Consider the following 20,799-nt stretch of genomic DNA (forward strand, 5'->3'; position numbering starts at 1 on the left):
TTCTTACATTGCACCCCGTTCAGCTGGGAAGCCTGGGTCAGTGTATCTGCATGATCAGTATGCTCAATAGCATACAGCACTGTCTTTGTCAGAGGTTAGGCAGACTGAGTGAAGCCCAGCCTGAATGTTTGGAAAACAGAGAGTTTTTTTCTCTTTACTCTGAGATCAAGATTTTCCTAATTGCCCTCAGAATGCAGAGGCTGGGATCTTGAGGTAAATTTCAGTCTGTGACACATGATATTTTGGAACATTGCAATTATATTCAATCGAATTAATAAAGAACACAGATTTGAACAGGTTGTCAAAGAGGTAGTGAATGTGTCCCATCTTTGGAGACACCCATGGTCAGGCTGGACAGGGTTCTGAGCAACCTGATAGAGTTGTTGGTGTCCTTGTTCATTGCAGGGGGGTTGGACCAGATGGCCTTTAAAGAATCCCTTCCAACTCAAATAGTTCTATGATAGATTAAGGATGGCTTGGGATTTTTAATTATAGAGAATCTGATCTGTTAGGTCTGTTTCCCTACTTCCTGGTTCTGTGAAACAAACCAGATGAGGTATTCATGTGGGTCCTTTCTGTGTGTACAGCTGTCTTCTTGAGTTTATTTGCTGTGGATAAAAATTAAGCCTTCTTCTGTACAGAAACATTTATGTATTTTTGGATATTTTTAATTAAAAAAAAAAAACAACCCACACTTGGTGCTATGGATGCTGTGGGTGATGGGTAGAATTTCTTACGAAGGAGCTGGTTCTCTTGCTGTGTTGATGTCTGATGCTCTGTTTGTATCTGTACCCAGGCAAACCGGGATGCAGTGATCAGCCGTGCCCCTGACCAGCAAGATGACCGTGCTGTCAGCCTTCGGGATGCTTCTGAAGTCTATGACCTTCTCACCATCACTCTGGGCAGAAGAGGGCAGTATGTCATGCTTTCTGAGGTACCTCTGGCTTCTCTTTCAACTTCCACTTGAAATGTGCAGGCGTAACCCATATGTACAGTAACTGCTGGCTCTTCATCAGGGAGGTGAAAATCAAGCATACTATTTGACAATTAGTAGAAACAGCTGCAGACCTATGACCACACAGACCAGAACTGTTTGAGACATTAAGCTAATTTATATGTAGGCAGTTGAACAGTCCTAATTTGAAGTGATGTTGTATGCTAGCAGGCCCCATTAACTAAGAGAAGGAAGGTGATGTCATCAGGAAAACAAAACAAAACAAAACAAAACAAAACAAAGCTCCGCAGCTAGTTGTCACCCCTTGCTTGATTACTGAGCCATGCCAAAGCAGCAGCCTTGACAGATGTATATTTAAACAAACAAAAAAAAATCTGACTTTTCTTCAACATTTGTTTCTCAGTGCTTGGAGAGAGCCATGAAGTTTGCATTTGGTGAATTTCATCTCTGGTACCAGCTTGCCCTGTCCATGGTGGCTTGTGGAAAGGTAAAGTTCAAACCAAAGAACTTTAAAAGGGCAATTTTTCCTCTAGTAGAATGCATACGGTTTATCTTTTTGAATGTGTTCAATTGTTTTTTGTGTGGGGACGTGCCACCAGATGTGGCAAGCCTATGTGGAAGGACAGTACTCTCCTTTGAGACTCTGGCTGAACTTAATTTTATATATACTTCATGTCCTGTACTGTTCTTTCCACGTAGTATTTGATCTTCATTATGGAAAATGGATTTTACACATGGCTGTGGATTGAAATGCCTTGTATTCCTTTCCATTCCATGCAATTTGAACATAATGAATCTTAGCATAAGATAGCTACTGATGTCTCACTGTCATCAACTGTATCTTCGGGCAGTTGACTTTTGCTTTAAGTTGTTTCTTCAGCTGATCAGTCATAGAGTCATAGAATGACTTGGATTGGAAGAGACCTTAAAGACTTTCAAGAATACATTGATGCTTTTTCTGAAGAAAAACAAAGAATGTTTGAATGTACGTACTTTTGTCATAATACGAGTTTTTTAAAATTAATATACAATTTGTCAAAGTTACCAGCAAGGCACTGGTATGCCTGAAGTCTAGTTGCAAAAGGTAGGCAGAGGCAGTACAAGTTTTTCTTTATTATTCTTAAAAGAGGAGATTTCCTGCAGGAAAAGTAGATGATTGAAAATAACAACAACAACATAGCTAGTTTATGCTGAGAGTCTCTACCTGCAACCTTTTGGAATTGTGAGCAGATTAATGCTGTGTGTTAAAAGACCATGGTGTGGTTTTATGTTCCATGCCCATGGCATATACGGGGTCCAAGTGGAACTAAGCAGAGACCACCAACTGTCATCAGCCACATTATACCTTTTCTTGGCCTTTTATGGCCTTACGCTGAATTGTAAACTGTCTTTGGAGTGAAAGCTGGAGCTAAATACACATTATCATGCTTTTGCAAAAAATAAAAAAATACAAAAAAATAGTTATCCTGCAATGTATAAGTATCAGTTGAGCTTGGAAGATGTCTGAAGTGTACTTTATTTTTATGAGCATAGGCAATGCCTTATCCAGAATGTTAGTTGCTGTTGGGTTAAGAAAATTGTAGACCAACAAGATAAGGTCTCTTAAAGAGCATCGAGGATGAGTATGAGTATAGTTAACAAGACTATGGAAAGAGGAAAAAAAATTCTAACCATTAAAGGAGAGGAAAAAAAAAGAGCAAGATAAACAAATCTTCAAGAGTTTTTGTAAAGAAGGGTTTCATCTTGCCTGTGATGAATAGGATAACGTGATGTCTTCCAGCTGCAGCAACCCAAGTTCATGTTTCCAATTAGGAGGGAAAAAAAGAAGGATTGCAGTATGCTGGAAAAAGATTGCCTGTGGAGCTTTTGTCACTGGGGATTTGTCTAACACCCTGGACAATTACAATTGGATATGGAAAATGATAGCTTGACTCAGTCACATATAGGGAAACATGAAGCTACTGGACGAATAGTGGAACAACAATCATGGTGCCATGGTGATAATACCTTGCATTGGCCTATATCAGGTGAGGGCTGTAGGAATTGGGTGCAGCTTCCCTTGGTATTCAGCTGGAGTTAGCACTTAGCTGCCCTTTCTGCCTTTCCAAATCCTCTGGGTACCTGATCTGTTGATAATCAGGGTAACAATGACTAGATATGAAGTGATGAAAGGTGCAGTGTCTTCCCATAAACTGTCTTGACTTGTCTGGAAGGTTAATTGGCTTTACAGGTTCATATTTCTAGTGGCAAATAATGCTGTAACTCTAATCATCTGCTGTAGAGTAAATCTGGATTTTAATTGCTGATAGTTGAGAGTGTATCCAGAGAGTAACTTCAACTCGTTTTTAGGCTTGTCTGAAAAAGAGAAATTGAATTTGATCTTTAGCTTCTAACTTCTTGGCATGGGAAGTCTGTCCTTCTCCTTATATGCTTGTGTACCTCCTCAGCATTTCTTGAAGTTATTGTATGTGTGAAAAGAGCTACATAAGTATCCGTATCTCTGTAACTGTCCCATCTTTTCAGATGTTCTGTTATGTCATGTGTTTTTGCCTGAACTTCAAATATGTAGAAGGTAAAGTGGCCTGATCTTGCCTGTTAATGTAAAAGTACTCCTTTTTTCTGAGCCTCCTGTGGGGCAGAAGGGATTCCCTTACTGCACAGACAAGATTGTTTTGTATTTCACTTCTAATTCACAAGTATTCTCTGAGGATTCCTGTCATATATTCTGCAATGCGTCATCTTGCTAATGGGAGATACAGCATACATTTTTATTCTTCTTTGAGGCTTGATAGCAGAACAGAATTTTGTTTACATGAAAGTACTTCAGTGTAGCAGGAAGAACCTATGATAACAGTGTAGTTTGCCTAGAATGCAGAATGCAGTGCGCACATGAGTTTTTATAGGTGAAAGATCTATTTTCACCTGTCTCAGTCACAGCCAATTCCTGATCTCATTTCTTGGTAATGAAATCTCACATCTTGCAGTGTAACTTGTACAGCAAATCGTGCTCATAAATCTTGGGTGTGACAGGAACCCTTTTACCAACCTGTAAATGCTGGAACACGGTCTTTTATTTATTATTTTGTTTTTCAAACACATTTTTAGGATTTGCAAAATCTAACTTTCTTAAAAATGCTGCAAAGGTCTGTCTTGTCCTCTGTTTTATGCTGCATTGAACTAGCCAAAAAATTGCCAAATGGTGGCTCTCATTTTTCACAAGTGATCACTGTGAATGTCAAGTCAACCAGCTAAGCTCATTACTGTGTGTGCGCCTGAGTTTATGCCTTAGTTTAAAGAGGATGTGTCTTAATAAAAATAGGCACGTCACTTCAGAAATGTCTTACGGGGCAGGCAAGGCCGTAGGGATTCATGAAACAGTGAATGAGAAAGCTCAGAGAAGCATAACCTTCCTATTGTTCTTCTATCCACTTGAAGCAGTAGAAATAATGGAGTGACAGCAATTTAACTTGTCTGTGCTTCTCAACATCTCGTACAATGAGAAAAATGGTGTCATCTAGTTCTTCATGTTTTTTAATGTTTCATTTGTTTTTAAGCCTGTTCTTGGGAATGCTTGTATTGTGTATTTTCTGAACAAAAGGAGTGCTGTTTTTAATTTTTCTCTAAATGATTGAAATCCAGCCTGAAATTTGAAATACTTTCATAGGCAGTTTTAGATGAAATGCTGAGAGGGCATAGACAATGGCATGAGACATACCTGCTGTAGAAAAGATACTAAGAGATGCCTTGTGCCACCAAGTGTACTTGTGAATAGGCAAGGGAAAAGTTTAAGTCAGGCTGATGCAGAACCCTTGTTCTTCTACATTGCTGAACTCTGCACAGCTGCTTCTGCTGGTAGTAATCTTCGTGATTTGGTGATATGGTGGCCAGGGGTGGAGTGGGCATAGCAGCTCACTCTGCCTGCCATGCACAGACAGACTGAGCCTGAGTGGTGAGCAGTGTGATAGCCCAATGCCATCTGGCAGAGTCCTCGGGCTGTGAGATGAGCCACTGTCCTGCTGCCAGCCTAAAATGAGTGCAGTAGGTTGCATCTGCTTATCTCAAGACTTTCAGAAAGTAAAAGTGACCTGTATTTAGCAAAATGGAAAAGAACCAAACTTTATAGAATAGTAGACTACGTATAACAACAGTTGGCTGATTTTCAGCTAAACAGGCCATGAGGTGACTGGCACACAGCACTTAGCTGAGATGTCTGGAGGCAAAATTGTCAGGCTCTAGGTGATGTATTATAGGCAAGAGGGATATGAAATAGGGTCCTTGTGCACTTGCCTGCATTTATCTGGCCTCAGACCGGTTGGATCAGTTACATGTTCAGATTCTCATCACTTTCCACACTCCACAGCCCCACACAGGACCCATCCTGAGTGTCACAAAGTGTCACTGGAGCTGTTTGGAATTAAGAGACTCTGAAGTACATCATGGGATTGGATTCTGATTTGGATCAGTGTTACTTGGTCTTCTTGTTCTGCATCATGTCTCTTTTGTGTGTTTCAGCTGAAGGAAAAGGTGAACCAATAAACATTGCACCTTGTAAAGGCACACATAAAGCAATGTTGATGCTTCTTTTAAGTACCAACCTGAGGGGACAGGATGTGTATTTCGTGACAGTGATGTGCTGTTTTCCTAAGGGTGGTGAGGAAGGATTCTGCTTCAGGGATAACAGAAATTATTAGGTGAATGATGAATGTACTTGGTCTACGAGTTCTGGGTGCCCTAGTTGAGCCATTCAACCTGCAGCAGTCTTAGTCAGCTTTCACATCCAGTGGATATTTATTATTAGTATAGTCAATGCATGAAACATTTTCATGCTCAAATTTAATATTTCTGCTCTATTTATTATTATTTTTTTCCTTACTGACTTAAAAGCTCTAGGATTGTTTATATGTGTTTCCTGACAGCAGAGGTGGGGAGCGATATGGTCTTGACCTTTCTAAGGGATGACAGCAGTAATTGCTGAGAGATGATAATCTGCCCTTGCCCTTCACCCCTTATACTCATTTAGGGGACGAAGAGCAGCAAGATGTGAGGGAAGAGGTCTGGAGGTGGTGGAGGGGCTGTAGGGAAGAGCCCCTGCGATGAGAGTCCAGTGGAGCTGGAAGCAGTTTTCTGGAGGCAAGGGCTGCACTCAGCAGGCCTTGTGCTGGGGCTGCTGCTGGTGGTGTTCCTGGGGTGCCTGGTGTTCAGCTGTCCAGGCATTCATCCAGTGTCTGCAGAACACCATCGCATCAGCCCAGTGTTTGCCTTCAGGATAGCAATTGCATGAGTCCAGAAACAATTGCATGGTTGCTGATCCTTCTGTTCTGAGTGGCTGGCAGTAGAGAGGTTGAAGCAAAAAGGATGGTACTTTGCAAAACAAAGGGGAGAACCCTGATTTTAGCTACACAAAATGCTCGTGTCTCCTCTTAGCCTTCCTGCATTTGTTCATCTTTAAGAGGAGAGAAGAAAGAGCCATGCTTGTCTACCTGAATGGTTCTTAATAACATAACACTTCAGGAAGTGTCTGTGGCTATTCTAAGGGAAATAATTGCATCCTCCTTGGCATCTATGATTCAGCTGGTTTTTGGAGGGAGCAGGCTGTAGCCATCCCAGGGCTGGATGTGCAGTGTCATGATGCTTCCTTTGGGTGCTCAGCAGGGGAGATAATGCAGCCTTGCCCAGTGCTTGTGCCAGGAGCACTTCTAGGGCTTTGAAACCAGCCTTAAACAGACATGAACTTTGATTTCTAAGCCCTTTGAGAGTTGCTGTTATGTGATGGTCATAGCCAAATAGAGACAGCTAATGTATGAGCTGCTCATATCTGTGTTGCACCCAAAAAAGGAATACTTCTCCTTATTTAAAACAGTGCAGCAAAAACGGATGTCTCTGGTAGCTTCAAGGAGCTTCAAGTTTGACTCAACCATGTCTGTAATGCCAGCATACAGCTTTCCAGAAGGTTAGAAAGAAAGATATAAATATATTTGATACACAATTCTGCAGCAACAGCAGACAAATTTTCTGATTTAGCCTGTTCCTTCTGTTGCTTTTCTCGCTAAAGCTTAGGCTGGTTGCTAGGCAACTGGCCAAAAAAATTTCTCTTTGCATTGCAGGCAGGAACCTTGGGAGCAGCAGAGGCCTCCGATGGCTCCTTAAATAGCATTGCTGGGGACTGGAAGTTAAAATATTGAATAGGCATTGGTTAAAGATGGTGTTACAAAGGTCAGCCATCTCGGGGATATGCAATTATTTGGTTTCTTTTGGTGCAAAAGAAAGATCAGAAATGTATGTGTGCGTGCTGTAGTTAGTGCTAAAAATGGAAAGGTTCCTGCCTGTTGAGCAGAGTACCTGGGTGGGCTGCAGAGTTGCCTTGAGGCTTAACTCTTTTCTTGACAGAAAGTGTGAAGTGGGGCGTTCGTCACATTAGCATGGACAAATTTGTTCTTTTAAATCCCGGGATTTGTGAGGTACTTCTAAAAGTGAATATTTGAAGCTGTTTAACTGCAAGTGTTCCAGTTTGCAAAGCACAGGGTAAAAGAAAAGGGGAAAATCGGTCCGTATATTGAGAGAGGTGAGTGTCTTCGGGGAATAATGTTTATACTGAGGGATTCACAGAACTGTAGAAATTCAATGAACAGCTAACATCAGAATAGCTAATTCCCAAGTTCACAATTGCTGTCTCCCTCATACGTCATCTTCCCTTGCTGGTTCAAGATCTCTTATAGCTAGACGGCTGTGAATATTGGAAATACTTCTCACATACTGATGAAAGACCCTTTTCCACACTCAAACATTGCCATTCCCCCAAATCCTTTTCAGATAGCGTAGTTCTTAAGATCAGGTGGGATGTTTCTAGAAATAAAGCAGTGTTTTTGCGGAGATTCAGCTGTGTACTGAGGTGCCTGTTGAATGGGGAACAAGGCTATCTATAAATACAAATTTCTTGAGGAACATTTTTTTCTCTCTGGCTGAAAGGTATTGCTGAGGAGTAATAAAATCTGGAAAGATTTTTTTGGAAACTTTGCAAGAGAAAAGCAACTGTGTATGGTGCATCAGGACTGCTTGGTACAATTTATTGTCTAGAAATTCTTCCTTTTTCTTACATTTTTTGTTTACTTAGAAGATAAGTATGAAACGAATTATCTCATTTCCTTTTTTTCTAGCTTTAGTGTAGTGGAAGAGAAAAGAAAGATGAATAGTTTTGAAGTGAACTAGGAAATCCAGTATCTGGGCATCATCAGTGCATTTACCTGAATGGGATGTAGAATCTCTTGAGCCTTTTCAAAAAGCAAGGAAACTTAACAGTAAACTCTTCCTCTTTCTATTCTGGCCATGTGCAAACATCTTTCAGGAATGTGCTGGTGAACTTCGTTATATAGTTAGCAAACAGGGAAGAAGAGCACTTAGTATTTGAATAAAAGTTTTTGTTGTTTTATCTCTTATAGGATTCAAAATCATGGTATCTTTAATTACTTAGGGGGAGATCCTTCTTTCCAATAGCCTCCTTGTGTTACCATTGCAGATCAAGAATTGCCCTCCATATACTGAACGCAGTACATGAAGCTCTTTCAGAAGCTAAAACTGAATGCAGCCATTTGTCAGTGTTGGCAGTTACTTCCCAGCAACTGCCTTTCCTAATTCTCCTTCTCAGCAGAAGGAAAATATTGTTTGCAGTAGATTAGGTGAAGAAAAATTAACAGGGAAGAACAGATTCCTACTGGTATACTGGATTTAAACATGGAACAGTAGTGCAGTGTCCTTCCTCTGTCTTTTTTGTTGCAAAAACTTCAGAGCCTGGTATATGAAGGATAGAGATGCTCAGCTCTTGTAATAGAGGTTCTCAGTCATTTATAGAGTTCATCTTTTCCTTTTTTAATGTCTTAGCATTGCCATTAAGTCAGTATTTTCACTCCATAACCTACTTTGAGCTCTATGCCTTGCTGGACCTAACAAACAATAGAATCACCATTAATCTTCAACTTGGTGAGGATCCCAAGGCTGAGAACTCCTGCAATGGACCTTCCATAAACAAAATTGAAACCCACATGAGGCAACAGTTGGTGGAGTTACCATTTCTTTAAACCATGTCTGTTCAATGATGTGTGTTTAGCCTCTTTCCCAGTGAGGCTCTGAATGAGACAGAGGTAACCCCCTTTTTTTTTCCCTGAAATTCTTGAGAACTGATTCCAGTGCAGTCATTAGAATCCAGCAATTAGAAATCCAAACAGAATTTAATTCAGACTGGGGTTGTTTTTCTTTAATGTGAGCTGCTCTGAAGCTCAGAATTATGAGCAGGAAGCACACAGTCACTTGCAGTTTAAGCTCTGCTCTTCTCAAAACATGCCCCACCAATAAATCTAATCATTATTGCCTTGTAGGAAATCTCATAAACAATGCTTTTGGCTGCCTGGTCCACCCATGCTAAGTGAAAGAATATGTACATTTTAATTATCAGATTATTTCAGCATTGCACAAATGCATTTTCACAGTAAATATATTTTACTAACCAATGGTGTCCTTATTCTATACTAATTGTACGATGCTTGTTCCCAGCCAGTTGATGCCTGTAATAAATATCTATGTTACACCTTAATAGTATATTTCTCATCAATGTCCCCTAAGTAAGGTTACACTGGGTGTGGGATATTCTTTCTACAGTTATTTCTTGTCTAACAGTTTCATCTAGGTAGAATTTCTGGTGGGTAAAGTTTTCAAGTTGAAATTATATAGATCTCTTGAATTTTTTAAATACAGCTGGATAGAAGTGTTTCATGTCACCCTGTTTCTGAAACCACTTCTGCTTCCTGTGTTTAATTGCAAATTTTATAAACTTGCTTAAAGTGATGTATCTTTGTGAATGTTTTAAGAGCAGCATGGGAACAGTATCTCCTTTTGTCAGTTTGCATTCACAAGCTCCTGAGTGCGTGGAATAAAGCCTCTTTGCACAGGGAGAGGTGTTTGGGTTTGAACACAAGGCAGAATTTTCTGCTTAGCTGCATTCAGCAGTCGCTGTTGTGCTGCTGGCTCCTGAGCTGTCTCTGGGCAGCTTGCAGATGTGGGGGCTGTGGAGCTGGTATGCATCCTGGCCAGCCTTACTCAATGGTCTGCAGAAGGGGACAGCAGAGCATGAGAGGAGCAGGCAGGGAGCCAGGCTGTATCACTTCTATTCTGGAGTGGACCCTGAAAGGTTTTGCAGCTGTGGCTCAAATTAGAACAGACATCTCATCGCTCTGATTTGTGCTGGCTGACAGCATGGCTGTAGCCAGCACCCAGGTACCTACTGCTTTCTCCTGTAGGTAACTAAGAAACCATCACTCTGTTCAGTCCATATAGGTTTTCTGAAAGCAGTGGCACTGGACAGGTTATACTCTGTATATACCTGGCCGTTCTATTTTGGTTTTGCCTGGTGGGGTAGCAAAGGTTTGGGGTGTTGTTCAGCTGCGCCCATGATGGCTGATGGGGTGGCATGTGGTCTTTAGTCTTTAAACACTTGTGGGCTGGAAAGAGACAGGAAGGCAGAAGATGATGTGCTGGGCTGTGACCCTTCTGGTCTGCAGTACACCCAGTGGTGCTGCTGGGAATACTGGCTTCTTACAGGCAAGCAGCCTTCTATAAGGGGAGGATAAGTTGCCATTAAAACCAGGAGATAGTACTTGTTCTAAACAAATAGGTGTCATGAAGGTTCATTCTGAGGGACGAGAGTCATCTAGTAACAGCAAAGTACAGTGATATGTTTCTGCCTGTACTTCAGAATTGAATTACTCAAGTCTTTATTTCTGAGAGGAGTGAGGTAACCATTTTAAGTTCCCATCTTTGCTCTTAGACAGGCATCCTTCTGACTTTGGACAAGCTGTTGAATTGTGTCTGGAACTGTAAAACAGCAGATATTTCATTACTTGTATCAATGATATTTGATGGCCTTTGCAGGTGGGAAGCAGCCTGGAGAATGCAGGGCAAGCTTTTATACCATGCTGCAGGTACCCAAGCTTTTCAAGCAGGATGCTTCACACTGTACCACTGCAGAGCCTATGTTCTCTCTTATAGAGCTCATCTTTTCCTTGGCATATGCAGAACTGCTGTACATCCCTTCGTCCCTTTCCAAGGCTCCCTTCCAAGTCAGTTTTTAGCCAAGCTTTGAATCCCTTAGCAAGAGCTGGACCTTCAGTTCTGTGGAGAAAGGAGGAGGCAGGCTGAGCCAGATCTGTACAGTGTGAAGGAGGGGAAGTGCTGATAGCCCGTGGGAGTGTGAAGCTGTCGTGCAGAGCTGCCAATTCCTTGGGATTAGAGCAGACTCTAGACCCGGTGGTGTGCACTGGCAGGAGCTCAGGTGGGGAGGATTTTTGTGGTTCAGGGTTGGAAGGAGATGGCCGTGGCTTGATAGGAATAGCCACTAGATTGGTTCTGCATGCTTAGTAGTGCATTTACTGCTCTCCTGTATTGTAGGAAGGCCATGAGTATTAATGTGGTTGGGAGCAGTGGGGCACGTAAGAAGAACTTATGAGAAAACTTCCACTTGAGTTCGTGGATCAGAAAATTAGAGGGGCTCTGGGTCATTAAAGACGAGAATGGAAATTTCAAAGAAACTGTGTTTTGAGCAAGATAGGATGGGCTAAGAAACTGACAGAGCTGAGATACCTCTCAGACCACAGCTTTCCTTATTCCCCATTCAGCTTTCTGAAATATGGCAGCCGTGAATGGCATTGCTGTAAAAAGCAGTGTTTATAGAGCACACTGAGTTTCAGAAGGGCTGTGTGACTGTTTGGCTTCATAAACACCATTCATGAATGGTAATCTAACACCAGGAAGAGTTCTATGGGCTTTCCTTCTAATACATCCTATTCAGACCACCCGCTGAGCAATGTAATGCTCTGCAATTGCCTACTCCACCCTTTGCATGTGGGATCCCAGTTGTATTCTTTCATTTCCTGGAACTAGAAAAGATCAAGACTGTCTACAGAACAGTTCACTTTAGCTCTCTGAATATAGTTGGCCTAAAATGTAATGTACCATAGGATAAGCTCTCTTCTCTGGCTTACTAGAAGATGACTGTGTACAAGGGAAACTGTGGCAGAGTTCCTGTGAGTTGGAAGGGCAGAGTTAAAAATACCAGCATGTTAACAGCTTCTTGTGTAGTGCACAGACCGGGTTGGTTCTTTGGTGCATTTCTTCTGGACGTGGGAAGTGTGTGTGTTCATGTATGCGCACATGTGTCTCTGTGTGTGAAAGTGAGAATAAAGTTGCTAGCTTGCTGCTGATCTGATTTTTTTTTTACTTCATAGCTCTGTTTTGTATATTTCACTGAAATATATTGCATGGACTCTGTAATAGATCCATTGTCTAATCAGCCTTTTTTTTTTTTTCTCTCCCCTCTCTTTCCTCCTCCAGTCAGCATATGCTGTATCAGTGCTCAAAGAGTGTGCTAAACTGAGACCAACAGATCCCACCATTCCACTTCTGGCTGCCAAGGTCTGCATTGGGTCACTGCACTGGGTAAGCAATCTGATGCAATTCTTGTTATGCAGTGTATTCATTGCTGCAGTGAAAGTACCATTGTGTAGTTGGAGTGGGAAAAAGGAAATCCATGTTAAAAGTCATACATACACAGATTAAAAAAAAAAAAATACTAGCAATAAATATTGCAGTAAGACAAAGGAATGGGGAGGAAACCAAAATGGCTGTTCTGGAGCCTGCCTCTTCAAATGAGTATCCAGAGTTGGATCTGCCGCCCTGCTAGCCCCTGGAAGACAAAAGTTAATAAGTGAGTCTGACCCTTGAACTCCTAGATAGCTGAGGTCTGCTGGATGACTCAATCCTTTGTTCTTAAAGCTCCTGTGCCAGTGTTTTGTGTTCTGGATGTGTTAATGTATGCCCAAGAAGCAGAGTGGGAGTTGAAGTCTGTGCCTGTGAAATTCTGATTATCCCAAGGAGCTGAAACATCTGTCTGTCCTATACTGTTTGGTTTAATTAATTGAATTGCAGCCTGCTGTTTTCACCTGTCCTCACCACGAGGTGTCCCTGCAGTCAGTGAAGGATTATAATTGCTATCACAAGTAAAAGATACAAGAAAAAAAAAAAAAAGCATGAAAGAAAATACCAGAAGAATCTTCTTAGATTTTGATGACAAGATGTTCTGCCTCCTGCCCCAGTCCTCAGCATCCCTGTATGGTGAAAATTGGTACCAAACCGAACTTTATAGACTGGTATCAATTTACATGACTGTCAATTTTACATGACTGCCAAATTCTTCTCAGTGGTGCATGGTGATGGAAAGAGGGGAAGTGGCCACAAACTGGTGCATAGGAAGTTCTGCACAAATGTGCGTTAGGAACCTCATCACAGTGCAGTGATGGAGCACTGGCACAGCTGCACAGGGAGTTTGTGGAGTCTCCTTCTCTGGAGATATTCAGAACCCACCTGGATGCCTACCTGTGCAACCTGGTAGGGGGGCTGGCATTGGGGTTGGACTCAATGATCTCTAGAGGTCCCTTCTAACCCCTACAATTCTTTGAAACGTTTAAGTTCAGGATGCTGAGAGGAGGAACAGAGAATATGGCAGAATTGTCCATTCAAACATGCTGGAAGTCAAACGAGAGTGGCAGGAGTATGGAAAGGTAATCTTAAGGGAATGCAAAGACACTGTCCAAGTGAGCAGGGAAGAACTAAGAAAGTCTCAAAGCCCACCTGCAGTTCAATCTGTATACCATTCAGATGGATGTTAATTGGCTAAGTCTTACAAATCTTAATAAGTTCCAGAAAGAGAAATGCTCCTTCGGAGAAATAGTCACATGCTGGAGTGCCAACTAGCTGGGAAGCAGATTAGGACCTGGAGGGTTCTGGTAGGCTAATAGAATGTGAATTATCAACATCAACAACTTCTAAACAGAAATAGCTTCAAAAAAGCTGTGGTCTCTCAGTATTTGGTGGACACATGACTTCAGCCTTTATTAGCCTTTGGACAAAATTCTGAAACAGTGTATTCATCTCATAAGACTCCGTGCTAAAATGAATGTGATGGTCTTATATTTAACAGGAATGGTGACGTTTTAACAAAGGCACTGTGCTAGATATTTGTCACTGGTGTTTGTTGAGGTGAAAGGACCAGATTTCTGTAATGTGAGAAAAGGAATGACAGACTGCTCCTTTCTCTTACATTACTCTGATGTTAGAGCAACTCTCACTAATGAGGACAAAATCTCATACATTTAAGTACCATTAAAGTTTGCTGGCTATGATGGATGAGGAGCTGAATGTGCAATAATTAGCCCAAATTGAAGATGCTGCTTTGTGACTAAACAGGCAAAGGTAGAATTTTTTCTTTTCCTTGGTGCTTCTCCCCAGCATCTCTTTGGATTTTTTAGTACAGCTGACAAAGAAAGAATACTTTGTTTTAAGGACATTTAGAAAAGAAGGTGAAATTGTACCAGTCATAGTTCTGTCCTTAGGCAATCCGGTGTGTCCAGAATTTCTCATACATGACAAAAATGTTAAAGGAACAGTCTAAACTTAAAAAAATAAAAGGGAGAAGTGAACTGTTTTTTACTATTTCAAAGAAAGAGTTTTTCCCTCTAACAGTTGGTTTTTCATTGCATGGAACAGTTTCCAGTGTTTTTGGATCAGAACTGGGGTTCAGTCTGAAATACAAACATATTTTCACATGAGTATAATTTTACTGCAATTATTTAGAATAACCTTATAAACTTAAACCAAATCCCATAGCATTCGTCTCTCTTATTCCTTTGTCTCAGTGCCCTATATTCTACCCTTACACCAAACTTTAATGTTGCCATAGAATAATTTTAATTAAGGGGAGCTAGAGACAAATCTGAGCAACTTAGCATGATAGACTTATGTATTTCATAGTTAAAGGAATGCTTCTTATATTACTGGCAAACTCCATCATCTAATAAAAACCTTCCTGCTTTGCAGAGCTGTTTTTCTAAGTGTCATCCTTACAGTAATTATATGCATTTAAATTACACGGCAATCAAAACAGAATTGAATCATTTAAACTGGAAATGAACAAGTAGATCAATGCTAGTATAAATAGAAAGACTGGAACAGTCTAATGGACAAATATCAATAGTAACAAATACTCAAATGCATCTTGCTTTTCAGAACATATAAAATGAATAATTTCTCAGTTAGGAAGTATGTCTATGTTCTTCATTGCTCACTAGGCAGGAAAAGGGCAAAACCAGATCACTGTTCATACAAATCTATATGTCATTTATGTATTCATACAGTTTATATGTCCTGCATCTGTCCATTGTGTGCTTTTGGTGTGATGTTATATTTAGTTTGTTTATAGTCCGTGGGCTAGTTCATTCTTATTTCAGTGACTAGGAAAAAGGAAAAAAAAAGGTTTATTCTGTCAGATAAATACAAAATGTTATGAGGAATGCAGAACAGTTTCTTTCCTAATTAATATAATGGTCATTTTAACTCATTTTGCTGGCTTTTTACATGGTGTCTCCATACACTTCGAAAAATGATTAAAAAACCCCCAAAACCTAACCCAGGTAAACTAATGGAAATGTAGCATTGTGATTTAGAACACTGAAGATACCCAGATCACATCTATGAAAAAATATCACAGTGCAAAACAAAGTACAAATTGGCATATTGTGCCATGCAAATCGATGTATTCCAGAGCCTGATGTGGAAAAGAACTGGATGCTGTCAGCTACTGTTTTGACAGTAAGACCAGTTTATTAGCTGATGTAAATTGGCACTACTCCACTGCCATATTACTGGCACCATGCTGGCTTCCATTAGCAGGTGATCTGCCCCCTTAACCACTTGCTTTTGGAACTTGGCCTGCTTGAAACAGCTCGGTGAAGTAAGGAATGTTTTGGTTGCCATTTTCAGAATTATAGGTTTTCACAAATTAAAGGGAAAAAAAAACCTCACAGAGGCAAATCAATACTTCATTTGTTCTGAAGCTTATGCCTGTTGTCTTAGCGGACCAGAAAAGCTTCATAATAGTGCACCTGTACAGGCCACACTTGTCTGGCCAAGTTTCAGTTGAACTTGTACTTAATAAAGCTCATAACATACTAATTTTTCAACAAAACTTGAACTTTTATACTGTACTTAGCCTTTTACCATGGTGTGTTTTAAATGTGTTTTTGTAGCGAACTCAAAATTGCTTCTGAGGTGCCGTCCTGCCTGGCATTCCAGTTTGCCAAGGTTTCAGTAGAATGGTTTGATGAACTTAATTACTGTAGCAAGGGAACACAAAGGCCATTTGTGTTTAACAAGCTGTCTTTTAGCTTTCCAAAAATCACTATGAAATTTTGGACTACTGGAGTTTGGAGTGTTATTTTATTTTCGTAAAGTTCATGTAGCTTGGAGTGGAGTGTCAATACCGAGGTTGTCATGTCTTGATCCACTGTCAGTTTAGAGTGCTGCTTTCTAAAAGATTTGCTGCAGTTTCCTTCTTCACTTAGTATTCCTTCTCAGCTATACTGGTGGAGATTATTTTGAGCTGCAGCATGAGTTGTTGTTTTTAGATAGTACAGTACTTTTAATTCCTCTACTCATCTAGGTTCTGCGGGACTCTGTTTGTAGCAGGTGTTGGAAGAATACTAAAAACATTGTCAAATACTGACTATCCATTTTATAAGTATTATTTAAAGGTATCTATGGTTAGTTACTAGGATGCTTTCTTGTGTCTTTTACTACATTGATTTCAATGGAGACTCGTTTGAAATGTGGTAAAAACCCATGGAGACAAATTGTAGTCCTAGGATAGGCTTGAATCTTCTAGGACAGTGGTGTAACAGACAGTAGAAAGACATGAGACATGCTTATACTGTTTTCAGTGGCCACAATTGACACAGAAATAGTACTGTGGAGTTAAACTTCTGTAGTCTCACATGATGGTAGTGTTATCAGCTAGTACGAATTTTTGGAGAGACTTCACCCCATGGCAAAAACAGCAGCACAAGAGGGTGCTGCACTTCACAACCACGTCCCTTGTTTCTTCTGACTTGCAGATCCTAGTGTGGGAAAATGGGTATTGTGCTATCTGTTAGGGCAAAGGCAGAGAAGCAGCAATGTCAGGCCAGGCCAGACCATGCACAACATTTGTAAAGTTGTACAGTGAGGTCAATACATGATGGGGGTGGGAGGGAGGGTTGGAAGGTTGGCAGGTTGGAGATTTAGAGCTGCATGCTTTTGAGGTAACGGCTTATCATTCATTACTTTCACAGGCCACTTAATCTGAGAGTGTTTCTCTCTCCTTCTCTCTGTTGTTGACCCTGTCATTACAGATGATAAATGATGTGCATGAGTTTGTACCCAGTCACCTAGGAGCTCTGGAGTTGCATGGCAGTGTGTAGGTTTTACTGTGGTATGAGTAACACTGAAAGATCAAATCTAGCCCCATTATCTGAGTTATTCCACCTTGCTAAGCACACTCTGTAAAGGACTGACATCACTGTGAGGAGAGGCTGCTGAGAAGACTGTGAACAGTAATGCTGAAGGTTTCTTCCATCTTTTAAAATATATTCTTGCTGACATCACAGCTACTGTTACTGAGGTAGCCTTGAGAATTTTAGATGTTAAAGGCAACCAAGAATTTTGCAATGTATACATTTTCCTTGTGTACCAACCACTCTTGATACACTGAAGGAAAGGCTCAAATATTACTAAGTGCTGGGCTTACGTGCAGTGTAACTTGACAGCTTAGCAATTGACAACACTGAATAGACCAACAATAGAAAGCACAGGAATTTTAATTTCCTGACATATGTAGCATTATTTATGTTGTATGTTGTAAACAGCTGTGGGATGGAGCTTTTTTGTTGCACGGCACCTTACTGGACACTTTCTTCCTATGTAGTTTTCCCCTTTTCTCCTAACTTCCCTATTATTTAGATTTTCCTGTTCTTTACATTGGCCTCCAAACCTACAAGCCTGTATAACAAAGAAGATAAAAGCCTAATCCATCTAGTTAATAGTATATAGCTTTGTGTAGAAGCCCTTCCTATAGGATTTGCATCTCTGAGATACTTGGGTGTTTCTCAGCTTGCGGGTGTCCAAGCTCCCATTTCACTAACCTTGTCTGCTGTCCTAGTCCAATGTCACTTGATGTGTCTCCTCCCTCCTCCTTTGTGCAATCCCCTTCTCAGCGCAGTAGAAATCATTTCTGTGCTGATGTATAACATCAATTTTGCTTGACTTCAATTGTTCTGAATCCATACTGGTGAAAACTGCAGTCCACTTGCAGTCCTGGAGATTCAGTGGGGGTAGGGCTTGAGCTCCTCGAAAAACACACTGGGTGGTGGATGGGAACCAGCTGGGTGGCAGTAGGCCAAGGGACAGCACCTGCTGTTCCCCACTTGTCAGCGTGCCCCTGGGCTTGGCTGGAGCACTCACCTTACCTGCGGTCAAATGACAGGAGTAGCTGGAATAGCCACGCTCAGGGAAATCAACCCTCGGGGTTGTGTAGCTAACAACTGATCTGTCTTCATCAAAGAGGATGGAGGAGATGGAAGGGGAAAAAAAAAACATTAACACAGCATTACAGTCTTATCAGTGTCAGCTTGTGGTTTGGTGGCCTTTTTCTCTCCAGGTGCCAGCTGTGCAGCTTCTTTTCTGGTATGGGGGAAAGGTTGTTTAGTTAGTGCTTCCAAGTGCCTCCTGACAGGTAGTACAGCTTTAGTTCAAAATATGGAAAGTTCCCTTTAGCTTGTTTTCCCCAACACCTGCTTTCTGCCAGGCAGATCTCAGGAGGCAGGGAGCTTCTCCCTGCAGCCCTTTACTCAAAAAGCTATTCAGTGTGAACAATTTAGCAAGAGTAAGGGCCAAATCAGAGATGTACCTGTGTGGTTTTAAGTATTAGGGTATTATGGCTTTTGAGGGAATAGCGAGTAATGATTCCAAGGGAAGTGAATTCAAGTTGCTGCAAGCATACTGGTGACCAAAGAAATGCCTTTTTCCACATTCCTGGGAGGTGCTGTTGGTACTGCTGGCAACCAGGTAATGGCAGTACTTGTGCGTTTCCTAATGGTAATGAGATGCTGTGCCACCCCTGCTGTCTGGCATCCTGTGGCCTAGAGTTTGCTAGCAATGTTAGCATCCTGTGGCCTGTAAGTTGCAATAAGTTTTGATCCATGTTTCTTTTCCTCACAATGCAGCATTGCACTGTTTTATGTTGGAGTCTTCATTTGAGGTGAAGAAACTGAGTTCCCTTCGTGTTGAACCTGGCCCCCTGGTTGTGCAACTGGAGTAGGAATGGCTGTCTTCTCCTGCTATGCCTTGTGTGTCTTAGCTGACTTCTGTGTACCCCAAACTTGCAACTTATGGGAGTCCCAAATAGTGAGACTTCACATGCCTATTACTACATGAGGAGAGGGAAAAGGAACAGTAGCTCCTGCTGCTTCAGGACATGTGGCAGACTGTAGGAGATGGAGCTGAGAAAAGTCATACCTAGTGGGATCCAGAAAGATTGAGGGCTGGTTTGGAGGCTTTTAACCCTCCCTTTCCTGTTGTTACAGCAGAGTGCAGACACCCCGTGTGCATAAAGATCCCTTTGGACACAGCTTGTCTGACAGATCTCAGCTCAGGCTGGCTCCTGGTGCCTCAGCCAATGAAGTATGTGGAGAAGGATTTTTCACCCAGAATGCAGGCAGGATACGGCCAGTGTGCACTGGAGATTTGAAATGTTGCAGTGGATAATTTGAATGGAAAGTTTTGCTTTTCATGGTTGCTCAGAATGATTGAAGAGTAGGCAAATGGGAGAAGAGGGGGCAGATGGCAGTCACAGCAGGGCTGGCAGGGAAGATGGCTGAGTGCTGTAAGTAGGAGAAGTAAATGTTCTCATAAGCAAAACCAGCTGCTGAGCTGCACTGGTGTTTACGAGGCCATTTTTTTTCAAAGCAGCCTTTAGCTGACCAAAGTTTGCGTTCATAAGAGCCATTATGGCTGGTCAAAGTGCCATTAGTGTTAGTATGAATAAATGTTTACAAGAATTGTGCTAGAAGCACTCTATCAGCCATTCTGAAATGTTGTGGTTTTAATTATTCATGCAAAAGATTAATCTGACACTCACAGGTGGTCCTAGATAATTGGCAGGCAAGAAAACTGAATGGTGTGTTGCTGATCTATGCAGTGTGGACCATCAGTCAGGAACTCTAAGCACCATCAGGTGACCATTCAGAGAAACAGTGGAGCAAAATTTCTTTGATTTTAAATTAAATCTCCATTACAGCTCCAAACCTTTCATTTAATCTCTTTTTTTTTTCCAGACTCTGTCCCCCCCACCCCACCACACACATGCTTTTGTTTGCTAGTCATTAGAATTCCTTGCCTAGCTCTTTTCTTCATCTGATGGAGACTTCTTGGCTGAAAGTGCATGTGCGAAGGAGAGGAGAAACAGTGAAGAGATAGAATGGGAATATAGCTGTTTATGGTAGCAGAAGAGGTGCATAATTAAATTTCTAACTGCCGAGATTTCATGTCTTACATAAAAGTTCCTGAGAGCTCAAGAATTTAGTTACTGTTTCATGGGAAGAGTTTTTTTTGCTTTTTTTTTTCCCCCACCCTCTGTGCCCAGTCGTGAGACTTTTTCTTCTTCCATTGTCCTAGGCCCTGGTCCAGAACATGCTTTAGTATGTAACAGAGAAATCAGTAGAGCTGCTTACAGGATTAAAAAGTAACCTGGAACAAGCTTCAATCTTCCTGTTGTGATTGGGAGCTTAAAGGGTAGCATCTGAGCATCACTGGAGTCAGCAGAATTATTTCCACTGTTTGCAGTCAACTTTGGATTATACTATTAAAGATGATAGTTGCAATTTGCTTGGTTTTTGTGAGAGGTGTTCCTGTTTCAATTAGTAGTTTTCAGAGTC

At 41.3% G+C, this 20,799-nt stretch overlaps 1 protein-coding gene across 4 annotated transcripts in view; it reads left to right on the top strand.

The window, feature by feature from the left end:
• The window catches only part of TTC7A (tetratricopeptide repeat domain 7A), a 158,911-nt gene that overhangs the window by 37,296 nt on the left and 100,816 nt on the right, over nt 1-20,799 (top strand). For all 4 annotated transcript variants that reach the window (XM_065754827.1, XM_065754837.1, XM_065754846.1 and 1 more), the window contains 3 exons: nt 797-934; nt 1,359-1,442; nt 12,332-12,436. In XM_065754827.1, coding sequence (XP_065610899.1) covers nt 797-934; nt 1,359-1,442; nt 12,332-12,436 — 327 coding nt within the window. The remainder of the gene's footprint in view (nt 1-796; nt 935-1,358; nt 1,443-12,331; nt 12,437-20,799) is intronic.

Source organism: Cyrtonyx montezumae, unplaced genomic scaffold, assembly GCF_038088225.1.
Source record: "Cyrtonyx montezumae isolate F1298 unplaced genomic scaffold, pur_monq_1.0 scaffold_0, whole genome shotgun sequence".
In the NCBI taxonomy this organism is placed as follows: domain Eukaryota; kingdom Metazoa; phylum Chordata; class Aves; order Galliformes; family Odontophoridae; genus Cyrtonyx; species Cyrtonyx montezumae.